The sequence below is a fragment of the Sycon ciliatum genome, chromosome 4, assembly GCF_964019385.1.
Source record: "Sycon ciliatum chromosome 4, ocSycCili1.1, whole genome shotgun sequence".
Lineage (NCBI taxonomy): Eukaryota > Metazoa > Porifera > Calcarea > Leucosolenida > Sycettidae > Sycon > Sycon ciliatum.
Window position 1 is genome coordinate 37,190,693 of NC_088646.1, and position 17,523 is coordinate 37,208,215.

At 47.9% G+C, this 17,523-nt stretch overlaps 1 protein-coding gene across 1 annotated transcript in view; it reads right to left on the reverse strand.

Annotated features, from left to right (window-relative positions):
• Positions 1 to 3,210: 3,210 nt before the first annotated feature.
• The window catches only part of LOC135815971 (ribosomal protein S6 kinase delta-1-like), a 29,198-nt gene continuing 14,885 nt past the window's right edge, over positions 3,211 to 17,523 (reverse strand). The window contains exons 12-16 of the mRNA XM_065329327.1: positions 11,988 to 12,077; positions 9,761 to 9,843; positions 8,665 to 8,760; positions 8,330 to 8,360; positions 3,211 to 3,709 (exon numbers count right to left, since the gene is read on the reverse strand). Coding sequence (XP_065185399.1) covers positions 3,633 to 3,709; positions 8,330 to 8,360; positions 8,665 to 8,760; positions 9,761 to 9,843; positions 11,988 to 12,077 — 377 coding nt within the window. The 3' untranslated portion in view covers positions 3,211 to 3,632. The remainder of the gene's footprint in view (positions 3,710 to 8,329; positions 8,361 to 8,664; positions 8,761 to 9,760; positions 9,844 to 11,987; positions 12,078 to 17,523) is intronic.

Below are 17,523 nucleotides of genomic sequence, written 5' to 3' on the forward strand. Positions count from 1 at the left end.
CGGAGGATTAGCAAGACGAAATTCGCGTTCGCGTTCGCTCTCCAAGGAAAGACTTTTAAGTCGAACTCAGTGACGGGATTCGCGTTATGAGAAGGATTAGCAAACAGAATTCGCACATGCATGATGTTGACACGACGTACATTGTCTACAGACAGTACAGCGTGGTAAATTTATGACTGCCCTGACACGAATCCGCGATTCGTGTTCCGACTACTTTTCCGAACGAAAAATGCGAAAGTTCGCAATGCAGTTCGCGAACTGAAAAATGTTTGCGAACGCGAACGCGAATTTCGTCTTGCTAATCCTCCGTACTATTGGACATACCGCCCCTCTTGGACCTTTCCGAACCTGAGCCTTCCAAGTTGGAAGGTTGTTGGAATGCTGCCTTGTGGGACTCCCGCCTCAATGATGGGGTATGGACGGGAGGTTGCACCACCGACAACACACTGTATTCTTCGGTTAAACAGGTACGATGTCAGCCATGCGAGGAGGATTCCTTGGATGCCACATAGTCATTGCTGTAGCTTGAAGAGGACACCTGCGTGAGAGACCTTGTCGAAGGCTCCAGCAATATCAACTGCAAGTACGCGTGCTGCGCCTCCACGTCCGATAGAGGATGCCCAGGAGTGGTGTAGCGCAGTAAGAGTGTCGGCTGTACCCAGGTTCCGTCTGAAGCCAAACTGATTCGCTGCAAGAAGTGAGTTACCCTCGAGGTAGTTCGTAATTTTCTTGTTGATAATGGTCTCCATTAGCTTGGATATCACACTAAGGAGAGACACGGGGCTGTAGTTCTTGAGCTGTGAGCGAGATGAGCGTTTATGCACAGGAACAACATTGGCGAGCTTCCAGGCCTGAGGTTGGTATCCATGCCGGAAGCACAATGAGAAAAGCTTGGTCAGGACCGGTGCGAGCACCGAAGCTTTCAGGACACGGGGAGAGATGCTGTCCGGCCCCGTGGCTTTCGACTCGTCGAGCCGGCGCAGAAGACGTTGAACATTCTGGATGAGGAAGTGGACGTGGGTGAGTGGAGGATGTGGGTGTGAGCAGGCGCGATGTAGGTCCCTGTCACCCAGGCTGCACTTGCCAGCAACCAACTGGTCCTCAATACGAGGGCCTCCCCGGCAGGGGTTGACTTTGCGCTGCCAAGCCAATCATTATCTGCACTATGCACGTCGTTGAAATCCCCAGCGAGGATTACGTTTGGGGACAGTTCTTTGGCCCGATGTAGTGTTTCGTCAAGTGAATCGATCTGACAGAGGTCGGTGGGGCTACAGGAGCCTGGGCGGTACACAGAGCCGATCACCAAGCTTGTTCCACCACGTACATGTACAGTATACTCTAATTTCAGAAATGTTCGGTGCTCAATATTTTCGGTATGAGGGCAAAAGGCCAGGTTAGGCGAACAGAAATTTTCGGTGCAGAGAAGCAGTTGGATGATGTGTGTTAGTGCTTGTTCGGTGTATTGAAATTTTAGGTATGAAACAGATGCACCGAAAGTACCGAAAATAAAAGTACAGTGTAGATTCTACACCGAAAATTTGTGAAATTACAGTATATGATCCAGTACGGATTGTTTCTAAGAACGTGCTATAGTACGCAGCCAAATTGCTGAAAAATAAGAACATCCCAGGCTGACCCCCTAGGAAACAACGTTCTTGGTCGCGTGACTCTAGTGTAGGCGTTGGATAAGTGAGCGAGGGGGGGGGGGGGGGGGTGCAACCAGGTACGCGAGTCTGCACCTGAGTGCGCCAGTACAGTGCAGTAGTGAGTAATGCAGGTCTATGCATTAAAGGGGAAGTTAAGGCAAAAATTAAAATTTCACCAGTTGTAGTCTTCGGGGTGCTGAGTCGAATGGTCTTGGTCCGAGGAAGCTGAGACGCTCCCTTCCTACTTGAATCCCAATCGAACTCGCGCACTTCCACCGAAACTGGGTGACTGCGCCCTACTAGATGGGGATTTGTATGCAAAATGTCACTAAAAGCGCCATTTCGTTCTTATAAAAGCACGGATGACCGCGATTGGCCCATATGTTGTACTCTTTTGGACGCTGAGTCGACTGGTTTTGGTCCGAAAAGGCTGCGATGCAGCGTTCCTCCTTTATTTCCAATCGAACATGGTTGAAGAAGCGGTCACGTGCTCCTGGGTGCCCAAATCGCCTGGTCACCACGCCAGCAGGCGACAACTTTCACACCAAGGTTCAACTCGAGTGACAGGACTGCACCCAAAAAAGGTCAAACAGGCTAGTAAGTTGTACCCTGCAGGCACGGTGACCAGGTGACTGGTGTACGCAGGAGCACGTGACCACTTGTTCGACCATGTTCGATTGGGAATAAAGGAGGAACGCTGCATCGCAGCCTTTTCGGACCAAAACCAGTCGACTCAGCATCCAAAAGACTACAACATATGGGCCAATCGCGGTCATCCGTGCTTTTATAAGAACGAAATGGCGCTTTTAGTGACATTTTGCATACAAACCCCCATCTAGTAGGGCGCAGTCACCCAGTTTCGGTGGAAGTGCGCGAGTTCGATTGGGATTCAAGTAGGAAGGGAGCGTCTCAGCTTCCTCGGACCAAGACCATTCGACTCAGCACCCCGAAGACTACAACTGGTGAAATTTTAATTTTTGCCTTAACTTCCCCTTTAACCACGAGACCGGAGGCGATGGAAACTTTTGCCAACCTCTGCCGATAGCGCCCCCCCCCCCCCCCCCCCCCAGCTAGTGAGCTGTCCAACACTGCAAATTGAGACAAGTTACTGAAGTTACTTACCGTTGCTGACGAGATTTGTGAAGAGCAAGCGACGTAATTCTAAGCGCACGGTATCCAAACCATAAGAATAAATACTACTTGTAGCACCAGCACCATTATGTGGAATGCGTGTACATGTATATGCCAGTATAAAAGCGTTTTAAAAGGGGGAGAGTTGAGAATAGCCAGTGATGTGACAGTATGTGCCAATGAACACTAATGCCGAAGAGGGCCAAAGAAGCCTAGTACACGCAGTCACCTACAATCATAGACATCTCATCTCACGCTATATAAGTACAAGTCGACAATCAACAGCCGTGTCAAAAACAGAGCACACGGATTAAAAAAATAAATACCTACGCCGATGGATACCAAGGGCTAGGGAAGTGCTACAAAAAAGAGATAAACTATATTGCTCTAAAAACTAAAAACAACATGTCAGACTGTGCAGTCTGCATGGAAGAAACAGTTCAGTGTGCTATAGGAATAGTAGATCTCCTGAAGGCCTACTGCCTGACCAGGCCCAGCCTAGTACTAGCACTTTATACTATGAAAAGCAATGAGAAACGTTCAAGCCACAGCTGATAGCGGTACGGACACACGTGTGTGTGTGCGTGTGTGTGTGTGCGCGCACGCGCGCGCGCGCGCATGCAAGCATGAGAGGGAGGGGAGGCAAGTATCAAACGGGTATTCAAGTCCAGCTTGATCAGGAACACAATATGATTGCACAGGTATATCTAATCGTAATTGCTTGTACGGGGTTAACGAGATCGTTATGTGCCACCATTTCATGGCTAAAATGTCTCGTCGTATCAACGGGAAATAGGACAGACAGGCCACTTGGTGCCTGGCTGTCGGCTGAGCACTGACGAGAACCTGGTGACATCAGCGAGAACTCGTCCACAATACACCAGCAAAAAAGGGATGGGATTTGATCTCCTCGATTCCAGAGTGGCCAGCACCTGGAACACACAAGAAGACAACATCCGCATCGGAGAACATCTTCAAACCCCGAGTTCTATTTAAAAGACAACATCCTAGGCAGGCAGGCATAGTGGGATGGTCTAAGACCATGATTGAGAAACAGAGGGTAGAGGCGACGGTTCGATACCGGAACGGCTTGACAGCCAAATTTGTATAGACCCAAACCGATCATCAGCGTTGATTGTTCACTCGAAATATGTTTGTGGAAGGAAACTGGCATGTTGAAGTTTGCTCTGAGGCCAGAGTCAATTGAACTGAGCCACTCCTTTGTGTTGACACATTGCCTCCAAGTTGCCCAATTTTTCGCTTCAAATCAGAGGTGGCTCTAAACCGGACATGTTTTAGAGTGCACTTCAAATTCACTCTGGGTCTGAAATTAGGTAATTGCTATCGCTCCACGACGGCCAGTACAGAGTAACAATAAGCCTTATGTGTGCTTCCATTAGTTTTGATCGGTATACGGTGCTTTATTGGTGAGAGGCAAGCCGCTGTTTAACTGCGACAAGAAGTTGATTTTTTGAAAGTCGTAAAACTCAAGTCGCAGTGGGAAGCAACACGTCAAAAACTCAAATGCTTGGTATGGCGCTTCTGGTCATCGCAGAGCCATGGAATTTTGGCGCTGAGTAAAACACATCGTAGTCTCACTGTGACATACGTTTTCTAATCAAAATACCAAAAGAGAAAGTGAATATTGAGACCGTTCCGGTTTGCAACCTATGTCCTATTTGAAACCGTCGCCTCTACCAGGTTCAAGTCCTGCTTGGAAGCGGAAGGATTTTCCAGCCGAGCTGCGACCGACAGCAGTGATGTGATTTTCGGTCTTTGACCACTTTCCTCTGATCTACATGTACTCACCTCCCACCGTGGTCACACTGAGGGAAATTTGGAAAAAAATCCGTGGTTACCATGGATATTTGCCGCTCAGTGGGAAATTTGAGAATTAATAATCCACTGGATGAAAATCAGCTCGAGGACCCCCTATATCAGGAGCTGCATCTGCGCCTTAGATCTTTGCAGGGTGGTGGCATTCCTACAGATGCTGAAAACTCAGGGTGCGTTTGGTTGGTATGATCAAGAGTCCATAACCCCCCAGAGTGTGCAACTCGTGATCCTTCTCAGCACAAATCAGTGCCGCAACGAAATCCAAACTTCATACGTCATGTAGTGAGTAGCTATGACGAAATGGGAAGTTTGGCCCGGACCTACTTCGCCCGTTTGCCCAATTTGGGGTCTTTCTTTACGAATCCACGGCCAGGTATTGTACGTAACACGCCTGGAAAGGCTCAAGTACACAAAGAATTATTTTAGAGTTGTCGAACAGTTTTCTCTTTTGAGTGTCTCTCCGATAAGAGAAGAACAATGGCCACTGTTGAACCTAAAGCAAAGCGCTCCCCATTGTCGCCGGAGTGCAGTGTCTCTGTGGACGATATTCGTCAGTTTTTGCTCGATCTGGGCTCCTCATTTTCTTCTCTCGACTGTCGAGGTTGAAGCACATCTACTTCGAAATCGATCGGGTCTTCATGCCGTGTGCCAAGAGCTATTTCCATCTAATCTTGTAAATCTATGTCCATGCCTATTCTTGCTATCCCGGAGTCACGAACTCTCCCAATACAAGCTTTTCAGACAACGAGCAGAGAAACTCTCTTCAAATAAAAAAAATTCTGTGACTGTGAAATCAAAGCCGTTCTGCTGACACTGCATAGCCCGTGGAGCAAACGTTTTACGTGACACTTCCGTGGCTTGCTTCAAAGCAACCTTCAACTTGGAACCCCCGCCGGATGTACCAGATATGCACATGGCCCCATCCGCCCATGCTTGCCCGGGGACCGGATGACGCAATGTTTGGATTTCGTTGCGCCAGACCCCAACCTGGAGTTGCACACTCTGGAGGGTTATGGACTCTTGGTATGATCTAGAACAGGATCGAACAGCTGGTGCACATGGAGCAGCCTCAAGCCAACCAAACGGTACTCCAGAAACAGAGCACATTTTTGTGAAAAATATGCAAAACTTGGTGCATTCTTCAAAATTTGTATGGGTCACCATGGGCACTGTGTACGGTACGACGAGTACAACCCAACAGCGTCTGCACGTGATCATTTGGGACCAAAATCGATGTTCCCGCCAGGTTTCACTGTGAAAAAGTGAAACTGCTCGGTCTGCTCCGGCCTCGAGGCCGGAGCAAGCAGAACATGTTCTGGTCGACCCAGAACATGTGCAGTCCCAACCAAACGCGCTGTTCTGGTGAATCCTGTTCTAGGTCGTACCGACCAAACGCGCCCTCAGTCTAAGGGCCCGGTCACACATGCACTCAAAAGTAGCGGATCCGTTGAAGCGACGTCGCAGGAGCAAAAAATGCAATGGCAGCGGCGAAAAGCGGAACTTCCGCTCCAGCGGTAACTCAAATCCGCTGCCTCCAAATTTTGGGAGCGGAACTCTCGCTTCTGCGGTTTCGCTTCAGGGGAAAACACCACGGTCTGCTGTATATGGACTTGCTACGAGAAATTTGAATGCGTATGATGTCCATGCAACAAAAATGCGTGCAAGATAGTCATTGACCTAGTCTATTCTCCGTACCGTATGCACCACAGTCCACTTTACTCTCATTTTCCGCCAAAGTAGGAGTTTGCCCTGTTTGTATGTGTGACCATACACGCTGGTTCCGCTGGAGCGACACCAGGCTTGTTGACGCAGAACCTCGCCGTCGAAGCGGAACCCCAGTGCATGTGTGACCGGGCCCTGACTGAGTCTCAAGCGAACTGTGACATTTTAATCCTCATCGGAGAAAATCTTCAAAACCCTAGTTTAATTTAGAAGACAACTTCTGCACCGGATACACATCTTCAAATGCCAAGTTCTATTTAGAAGCAAAGCACATCTGAAACGAGTTTTGCAGCTCGAGAGTGTGTGCTCAATCCACCTGGCTGCACAGCCTAATGGAGTAATGCACCTAATGCGAAGGCAAACAAAAAATACTGCGGGCGCACTACACGGCTTGCCGGTACATGTACTCTGCTTACGCACATCGAGAGAAGGACAAAGAAAGTGATAAAACCGTGATTCCGAGTTCCACACATAAAAAAGTCTAACAAACAGCACCAACTACAATGAATGTACATGTATTGGAATATAGAGGCAAGTTTAAAGAATTTAAGAAATCATAACTACGAGTCAGCAGAATATCGGAACCGCCTATGGGCGCTATGTATACGAATACCAGGTAGGGATCTCAGGGCGTGCAATGCGCAGGGTGTTTGCGCATACATGTACATTGCGTCATCGAGTTTTGAGTGCAGCTCGCGGACACAGCTGTAAAATGGCGACGGCCGGTTCTCGACACTAGCGGAAGCGGTCGACAATAGCGGAATCGTCATCTTCATCGTCGTTCGAACATACTTTGTGATTCCCGCCAAAGGACAGTGTGGCCAAGGCGATATCGCCCCGGTCGGTTTTCCTATAATTTGCCATGCAGCAAGAACCCACTTCAGAGAAGATGCAGTGAAAAATTCAGACTTTTTCTCCGGTTAGATTATTATCCTAACTTCGATTTTCAGTGCATCAGCCATCATGAACATCGCCGCATGAACGTCGCCGCCATTATCACTCAGAGAGAAGACATCACTCTCAGAAGAAGAGGTGTTCACGCTGCGTCCAAGAGTGAAATATGTGCTCTTTGACCCTCCATAGTTCCTCTGAGAGTGTCAGAGAGATAGGTAGCTTGGAGATGGCCGTAGAACGTGCTTTCCTGGACGCAACATTCAGCCATTTCTACTGTCTTCTTCAACTTGATTTATTTCGAAAAATGTTCTTTTCACGGTTTCTGCACTTGACGCAGGGATCGAAAATCTCACTTGCGCGAACTGGCTGCGCAGTTCACGCGCTGAGATCCCTAATACAGAATGAGTCGCTAGTGACCTTTCCAAAGATCGTTTTTTTGTGACGGATTTAATGTAGTGACTTTTTACCCCATCGACGGTAATGCCTTTCTTTCCAATTTTTCCAAACATGGACACCCTACACCATCGCCACCAACACAAGTGGTCTTTTCCTTGTTCACTTTCACATTTCCAAGTCCACAAACCAGTTCTCTGCTACTTGATATACAGTGAAACCTGTCTAAGGCGAGCACTCAAGGGACGAGAAAAAGTGGTCGCCTTGGCCAGGCGGTCTTCTTATCCAGGTTCAGCGGGTCACGTGAACATATTCAATATACATGTACATGTGACATATCATTTTGATCAGTTCATCACACTGCACACACCTATGCTATTCCTCACGACTCATGTGCGCCTCAGTGTCAGACCTGTCAGTGTCGTGCATGACACGCCATGTGCTTCTACACTTCCTGCGCTGATGTGTAGATCATGCGTGGTGCACAGACTCAGACTCAGTGCAATGCATGTACATTGTACATGTACTAGTAGGGTGAAACGTGGTCGCGGGTGGGTGGTCGTTGGTCGCGTTGAGCAAGTGGTCGCCTCATCCGAGCTGTTTCGAATGTGAATGCGTCCGTGACAAGGAAAAGTAGTCGCCATGGTCGAGTGGTCGCCATTACAGGTTTTACTGTATGTGCAAATATAGCAGAAGGGCTAACTTACCCAGACGTTCTTTGGCTGACGGCTGTAAGAGCTGCACATGCACACACAAACAAAAACACACACACGAACAAACAAAAAAACACACGAACAAACGAACAAACAAACACACCAACAAACACACACACACATACATGATTGTATATATGGACAGACATACATGCAAGACAGCACACAGACAGAGGGAGGAAAACAAGACAACGATATCCAGAGAAAATGCTTTACAGAGGCCAGAGAAGCACTAGCAGGAAAAAGGCAGATGCTGGGAGCGTAAAAACGGACACAGTGCAATACGCGTTGTGTACAAGCACCGGTATCAGTGATGTGAAAAGTCTTACATTTTGTAGAAGAGAGGATGCTTGGAAGGACAGGTGCACTGGTAGATATAAACAGCTGTGTGACGAAACGCCGGCTGGATGACACGAGAGTAGGGTCTGAACAATCGCATTGCCACACACACACAGACACACACACACACACATGTACACACGTGCACACATGTACACACGCACACACGAACACATGCACACACATGCACACACGCACACACAGACATGCTGTCAGATGTGAGAACAGGTACAGTATGCGCACAGACATGCATGCGCACGCACACACATACGCAAACAGACACACAGACACAGACCTTTTGATGCCCATCGCCGGAGGCGATGATAGCAATGCTACGGCAGAAGCCATAGCAACTTGTGCTGGGATTGCACCATTCAACAGCTTGCAAGGCTGAAGAATTGACCGTCACTATTCAGCCTGGTCTACACCATACAGCTATTTGAAGTGACTTTTTCTGGCCAGTGAATCCCTATTTTGGGTCTTTTGTTTCTTTTTTTCCCCCGCACACACATCACACCAAGAGTAAATGAAAACCAGAGTGTGCAGCTCGGATGGGTTGCTGTCACGGCGGAATTCCGTGATAACATCATTTTAGTGATGTAGTGTGTACAAGCAGGATTCAAGCAGGTCTCTTTCTGCACAACTGCAGCTCAGTTGTACGCACTACGCCATTTCCCACCTCAGATCTGCACCAAATATGATGTAATCACGGAATTCCGCCGTGACAGACACCCATAGCAGAAAAGGCCCCAAGCTGCACACTCTGGTTTTCACGTACTCTTGATCACACCACATACTCCGGCATGCACTGGCTGTTGGTAACTACCCAGGAGAATGAAAGAAAAGTCAGGAAGAGCCTGAGAAAGAGAAGAAAGACGTGTGTGACCATAATCGTCGGGAATCGAACCCGCAACCTATCGATTGGAAATCGCTGCACATACCACTGCACCATATGGGACACACAGACACACACACACACACACACACACACACACAAGGAACACACAAGGACATGCATCAAGGAGAGGTGTGTGGTCACCGGGATTTCAGAGGAGCTGAAGCCTCCCCAGCGATATGGCACCTTACCTGGCCAGTTAACAGTTCGTAGAGTATGGCACCAAGGCTCCACCAGTCGGCTGCTTCTGTTGCCGCATCTAGACCATTCAGTTCTAGAAAGAAGACGGAATAAAGACAGAGTACACACAGCAGAACATTGCACGACCAGAACAAAACCTGAGCGGGTATTGAACTAAAAGGGCAAGCTATACACAAGCACGGATGGGCTGTTGTGAACATGCTGTGCACCAGATTGGCATGAGGGAACCCCAGGAACAGGCACCACGACCTGCTTATTCTTAGGGCACACTGGTCAGAAACACATTACCGGCTGATTTAGGATCGGAGTTTTAGCCTACGGCCAGTAAGGGTATCTTTGTGTGGTCTCTTCCGGAGCACATGCCACTTTTCGAAAGCTGTGGGCTGAGGTGTTTGGCCTGAATGCTGCACTTTAAAAAAAGAAGGGTTTTGCTACAGTGTGTTTTCCGGGCACAACCAGCGCTTCTAACACAGTACCCCAGCACTTCTGCATGTACGCAGCATGTGTTGAATGGAAGGAATAGAGAGCAAAAAGAAAAAAATCCTACAAACATGAACATTCCTAAGTTTGAGGCAGTTGACTTGGGAAAGGGAACGTTAACAGGAAAGTGAACACCCAAAAAAAAAAGCTTATCCGGCCCTCTTCTCGGAAGAAGTCAGAAGAGACATACCGGTATCAATTCATATGAGCCCATCCACATACTGTTCTAAGAAAAAGAGCATTGCCTCAACAGAAAGGGCCTGCGCGAAGACTCTCTTCATCAACAGAAATCAAAATTTGAAATGAAGGCCAGAGATCATTATTCTTTCTGCATGGATTGTAGTCCAGGCTATACCAATGACGGCAATGAGTAGAATGAGTAGAGCGTACAGCACACCACTACCTGCCACCACTGTGTAGAGCGTACAGCACACCACTACCTGCCACCACTGTGTAGAGCGTACAGCACACCACTACCTGCCACCACTGTGTAGAGCGTACAGCATACCACTACCTGCCACCACTGTGTAGAACGTACAGCACACCACTACCTGCCACCACTGTGTAGAGCGTACAGCACACCACTACCTGCCACCACTGTGTAGAGCGTACTGTGTAGAGCGTACAGCACACCACTACCTGCCACCACTGTGTAGAGCGTACAGCACACCACTACCTGCCACCACTGTGTAGGGCGTACAGCACACCACTACCTGCCACCACTGTGTAGAGCGTACAGCACACCACTACCTGCCACCACTGTGTAGAGCGTACAGCACACCACTACCTGCCACCACTGTGTAGAGCGTACAGCACACCACTACCTGCCACCACTGTGTAGAGCGTACAGCACACCACTACCTGCCACCACTGTGTAGAGCGTACAGCACACCACTACCTGTCACCACTGTGTAGAGCGTACAGCACACCACTATCTGCCACTACTGTGTAGAGAGTACAGCACACCACTACCTGTCACCACTGTGTAGAGCGTACAGCACACCACTACCTGCCACCACTGTGTAGAGCGTACAGCACCCCACTACCTGCCACCACTGTGTAGAGCGTACAGCACACCACTACCTGCCACCACTGTGTAGAGCGCACAGCACACCACTACCTGCCACCACTGTGTAGAGCGCACAGCACACCACTACCTGCCACCACTGTGTAGAGCGTACAGCACACCACTACCTGCCACCACTGTGTAGAGTGCAGAGCACACCACTACCTGCCACCACTGTGTAGAGCGTACAGCACACCACTACCTGCCACCACTGTGTAGAGCGCATAGCACACCACTACCTGCCACCACTGTGTAGAGCGCACAGCACACCACTACCTGCCACCACTGTGTAGAGCGTACAGCACACCACTACCTGCCACCACTGTGTAGAGCGTACAGCAGACCACTACCTGCCACCACTGTGTCCAATGTATCAATGCAGTGCAAGAGAAGTGAACCACAACCATAGAAGGCTGCTGCCAGTACGGTAATGTCTATGTGGGCTCTTTTACCTAGTTTTTTCTTCTTTCCTTTTTTGTGTTCCAATTGATTTTACTATTTTATTTTGTGTCCGATTTACTAGCATTTAAATTGATTTTTGCATTTCAAGTAGTTTATTGAATTTGAATTTGTTTGATGATATTGTGCCATTCATTTTGCCCGTACAAGAGGCTTTGCCATAGAAGGTAGTGTGCACCTCTTTACCATAGAAGGTAGCATGCACCTCTTACCTGGAGCGGTGTACAGATTCTCCCGAGCCCACAGGCTGAACTGCGGATCCACGTTCTCCCAATAACCGTTGTACGTCAGTAGAACGTCATCTACAAGTTACATCAACAAGCAGGTGGAGGAAAACACCAGTCAACCATTAAAATGTCCCGTGAAAACATCCATTCAAGACCAAAGCACTGAATGCAGTTACTGAAGTAGGTAGGATACCTTAGATCTAAGCTGGATCCAGTTTTTCCAAAACTGACAGCTCCAGCCAATCCTCCAAACACAACACTATTTTATTTTAAGCGAAAGCTACTGGCAAGTATTTCTCTGATATACATGTAGAACTTGAAAACACCGCCATTTCGGCAGCAGGCTCTCAGCTGCACCAAATAAATAACTTTGCCAATATTTCGCCCATCGGGCATCATCAGGGCATTGAGGAAGGGAAGCCAAATTACGAAATATAAAGACGAATAATGCAGGCAGATGAATGTTCTAGAACTAACACATCGTGGTGACACAATAGATGACTTGCACAAAGATTGTCTGGGTTCGAGACGGGGCAAGTGGACCTTCTGACTCTGACTTCCCCACCTTTTGAGTTCGTGACTTTGGCTTTTTGCCTGACGAACACTGAGCTAGTTTTTTGGCTAGAGTCGTAGAGTAGAGTTGTTTTGATTCGGCTTGTATCGTCATGCCGGAGCGCCGCTGCGCTCCTGAATGCACTAGCAGACGTTAGATGGAACTGAGGCTCCCATTCCATACGTTCCTTGCTGAGCCGGCCGGCCGGGAGGCAGAAAAATGAGGGAATATTATTTTAGTATCATTGGTGTAGGCTGCAACAAGCACATCGTGGTCCTGAAGTGTGACTACTTTCCCGCAGTGGAAGCGAAGTCAAGCACAACGAAAGTTTGTGGACGTCTGAGAAAGAACTCGATTCCCTTTGATTCGGCTGCACTAGCTCCATAGCGACCCTCTCCTGAGGACAGACTGCGGAGAGGCCAGGAACCTGCCGAGTCACGAGTGAAAGCCCAAACCACGAAAATGAAGGGTGGAAGGACTGAGTGTGAGAGCCAGATGGCCTTTACTAGTACTTCAAGTAGTATCTGAGTTGAAGGAGAGAACAAGTGTGCTGGAGAAACGCTGCGAAGTCCTCAGGCCTGATGTGTACTAGCTACTGTTGAAGTCTCACTTGTTCCGATATGAACATTTCATCAGCCCTGACTCTGAGCAGCTGTATCTAGACTTGGACTTAGACCAGAGACATAGCATTGTAAACCTTACTGAAGCCATATGTATCCAATGCCTGGCTCTAGTGAGAAAGCAGTTTTGCGCAGGCTCGCAAACTATGATTGAATCAGGGAGTGGTGGAAAGTCACATTATACCTCTCCATGACTAGCTGGTAATGACGACGATGCGGCTCTGGCTGGGTCTCATGGGAAAGTAACTTGCATACCTGTTTAGTTGCAACGAGGCAACGGTACCCCATGTACTGAAGACATGATTGAACTACATTTTATCTCCTGGGAGAAGGTGGAACAAATAATGCCAGAGTGTGTCTGATACACATCACAGTCTGCTGAGTGTGTTCATTATTGTGGACGTAACAGAACTGCGCTGCGAGGTACCTTCTGCGTTGGACCCACAGTTGAGCCACTACTCTTCTTACAAATTCAATACAACGGTGAAAGGATTTGTTGGAGCATCATCAAACAGTGCATTCACCTTCATCATACATTGGCTCCGTTGCCTACAGTAGTTCACATTTTGACGGGGCGCGCTGGGACGATGCGGAAGGAGCGGCGGGAACCATTGGAGTGCTCATGATGCTGGTTAGCGGAGCCGGATGTGAGTGTCAGGAACGGGAACGCAACTGCACTACTGTACAGATCAGGAAGTGATGGAAGAGTTGAATCTGTTCAACCTTCCATGCCGTGTACAGGGACACAAGCGTAAAAAATGGCTACATTTCGAATGTCAACTGGCGATGGCATTGTGTGGCGACGAACACAACTGCAACTGTTCAAATTTCAGCATTTCGAACATTACGCTTCCCATGATAACTCACTGAATGGCTCACATGACAGAGTTGGACATTATCAGGCTTGGATTATCATTTGCTGTATGGATAGTCCTTGAGTTTTCAGATGAAGTGCTTTATCTTTTACCTGTCGTTCCTTTAGAATGGCACAATGTCCATGGCTGCTTTCTTGTCTTCATAACAGACTGGTATAATCAGCATGATTCTGCTTTATTTGAGAAGAAATAAAACTTTCCTTTCGGAAAGGAAGCCCAGAAATGTCAACCCCCATGGGCTGTGCTGTATGACTCTCGTCCATCGACGTTAACTGTCGCAATAACTGCTGCATGTATGTTGTGCTGTGCGAACCGTACACGATTTTACAGCTCACCCACGCCTTCCCAACAGGCTCCTATATCCCGTACCGTTAGCGTTACATTGAATATGAACTAGGCTAGCACAGTTATCCTTCGTTCTTTTGATGGCGGCGGGTAGCATGGAGCATGACGTGTTCTTGGGATTCTCGTGCAACACTTGCTGCTCCCGGATGCCATATTATTGGGTGCATCGAGGTTGCTGCTATGCTCACTGTTGTTTGGTAAGCCAATTTTTATTAGTGTTGAAACGAATAATCGAATAATCGAATAATTTAGAATATTCGTGGGGTGAACGAATAATCGAATAGTCGTAGGAATTATCAGAAATCGAAAAAAAAAAAAGAAAAAAAAAAAAAAAAAAAAAAAAAAAAAAAAAAAAAACGATCTATGCCCAGTGCTGACCCTAGTGATATTTGCACTGCGTAGATCTGCTCGTAGTATTTCTTCTCAATCACTTCTCCTCCAAGGTTTAATCTCCTATCGGTATCTAGTAATACATGTACTTCTGTTCTTTCCATACGAGGGAAACATGGATGCAGTGAATGTGATTTTCGGTCTTTGACCACTTTCGACCAAGACCCTATGCAGAGCTGGATCAGGCGTTGCACACTCTGGGGGTTATGTACTTTTGGCGGTACAGGTTAACCGGTTTTGCACCTCCACATAACAAAATCCGATAATCAGCAAAAAAATTATTTAAAAAACTACTTAAAAAGTGCTGAAAAAGTGTTGAAAAATGCCATCATGCGTATGATAGAATATAGATTATTCGTTCGATGGAGGGCGAAATTATTCGATAGATTATTCGTTCGAAGAATCCGTGTTCGGTTTAAACACTAATTTTTATATAACTATTTCACCGAAGAATAAGGCAAGAGTATTTTGGGTTGGTTTGGACGCCTGGCTTCTCTTCACATAATATACACTCATGTACTTCCACTAACCCTACAAGTGCACAATCATGCATGACTCATGAGCTGCTGAAGACAGTGCACACTAGTGACGGTACTGATCATGTACATGTACATGCCGTGCACCGTTCATTCACGCTGACAAAAAAGTACACTACAGATGGTGTAGGGGGCCCGCAGTGTAGCCTGGGTGCACAGGGTGCACTTGCCCCGTCTCACTCGCGGCTCGGATCTTTGTGCAAGTCATCTATTGGCAAGGCCAGCAAACTAAACAATCATCACTTGTAAGGTGACCTAAACAAAACGAAAGATGAGAAAACTCACACCTACACACAGACACAATTTGGCAAGAAAACTAACACTAGCACTAACACTAAAGTATACAATCATCACCTGTAAGGTGACCTAAACAGAAGAAAGAAGACTAGTAAGACTATCACAGCACGTACAAGAACACTTTCAAGTGTGGGAATGCTTAAGGCGATCTATGTATATGACAGTGGTGTATGTGCAAAGTATGTGTATGTGCTGTGTCAGGTGGTAAAGTCCAGTGGTAGTTCGAGGAGATGGGTGTCGATTCCAGTGACGATCCGGTGACATCCAATCAGTCAATTAGGCGCCAGCCGTCATCGCAATTGACTGCTGGTTTGCGCTTCCTTATCTCGATAGCTTCAAGCAGTTTCCTTGATGGTAGCGAAGCCTCCCTGCCGAGAATCTTTGCCTGGTGGAAGGGCAGACAGTTGGAAGACTTTGAAGATTCTCGATGCTGGGTACGATAGTGGAAGCCCCAGGGAGCCTTCGCCACCATCGCCCTTGCCTCTCGGTAGTGCTCAGCGAATCGGTCCCTCACCGGCCGCTCGGTCTCACCAACGTACAATTCCGCACACAACGTGCAAGACATACAATAGACAACACATTTGACTAAACACTGACTATTCACCATACTCGCATCACATGCACGACACTCCATTGGTCGACCTCTCCCTCTCTTCACCTCCGATCGCTGCTTCTCACGGGGACACACACGTACAGCACTCGACGATCGGACCAACATATCCTTCAAAGAAGGACCAGACACAAAGACAACACGAACATGCATACTGAACTTTCAAACACGTCGTGAGACACGAGCGGCAAGTGAGTCGTTGATGAAGGGCAGTTTGATGACTGACTTGAATTGGTTGTGTCTGCGCTTGCTGTCACGCTGCTGTTGTTGAGACGGGTGTGTATCTTGTCTCTTCCCCTTGGCTGCTCGTCGTGCTGCGTTTATCTCGGTGCGTGGATAGTCATTTCTCTCGAGCAACTCTTCAATTATGGACATGCTCCTGTCTTCCGCTTCCGGTGTTGACGAGTTACGGATAGCTCGAGAGAATTGGTTCGTTGCAACAGCTCTTTTACACGACCAGGGGAGACATGATTCATAAGACAGGTGGACACCACTGTGGGAAGGCTTAACATAGAGCTCCCACTCTATGCTGTTTCCACGCACAGACAGCGCTAGATCTAGGAAGTTCACTGACTGAGTTTCGTTGACCGAGTGTTCCATTGTGAATTTGATAGTAGTGTGCTGTCCGTTGAAGTGATCTAGGAGTGCTGTTAAACCTTTCCAGCCATGTCTCCACAGTACAGTAGTAAGCAGTCGTCGATATATCGCTTGTAGAGATCTGGCTTCACTGTAGCTGTCGAGAGAGCCTTCTGCTCAAGCACATCCATGAAGAGGATGGCCAGCGGAGGTGCCAGATGGTTCCTCATCGCAATTCCACGCTTCTGACGGTACTGTTTACTATTGAACTCGAAGTAGTTGCTTGACAGAACATACTGCAACATCAGCTGTACATCCGCAACCGTCAATCCAAGCATGTCGACATCATTTGTATGCTGCTCTAGCTTGGTAGTAGCGGCCGAAATGCTCTGATCTATAGGAATGTTCGAATAGAGGCCCACTACATCGAATGAAGCGATGATGCAGCCATCCGGGACCTGGCGATGCCTCTTGATGTCTTCAATGCAGGCTTCGGTGCTATCTAGATGAGCAGGTACGAACATAAGGAGCTGATTCAGTATCCTTTCAACAATCAACGAAAGGTTACTTGTAGGACAGTCGCAAGAACTGACCACGGGACGCAATGGCAATCCTGCCTTATGGTCTTTGGGGAGACCGTAAAACCTTGGCATCCGCGAGTGCCTCGGTTTGATTGCCTTCTCCAGTTTCTCCGGGAGCTTGTTCTTCAGATGAGTGTC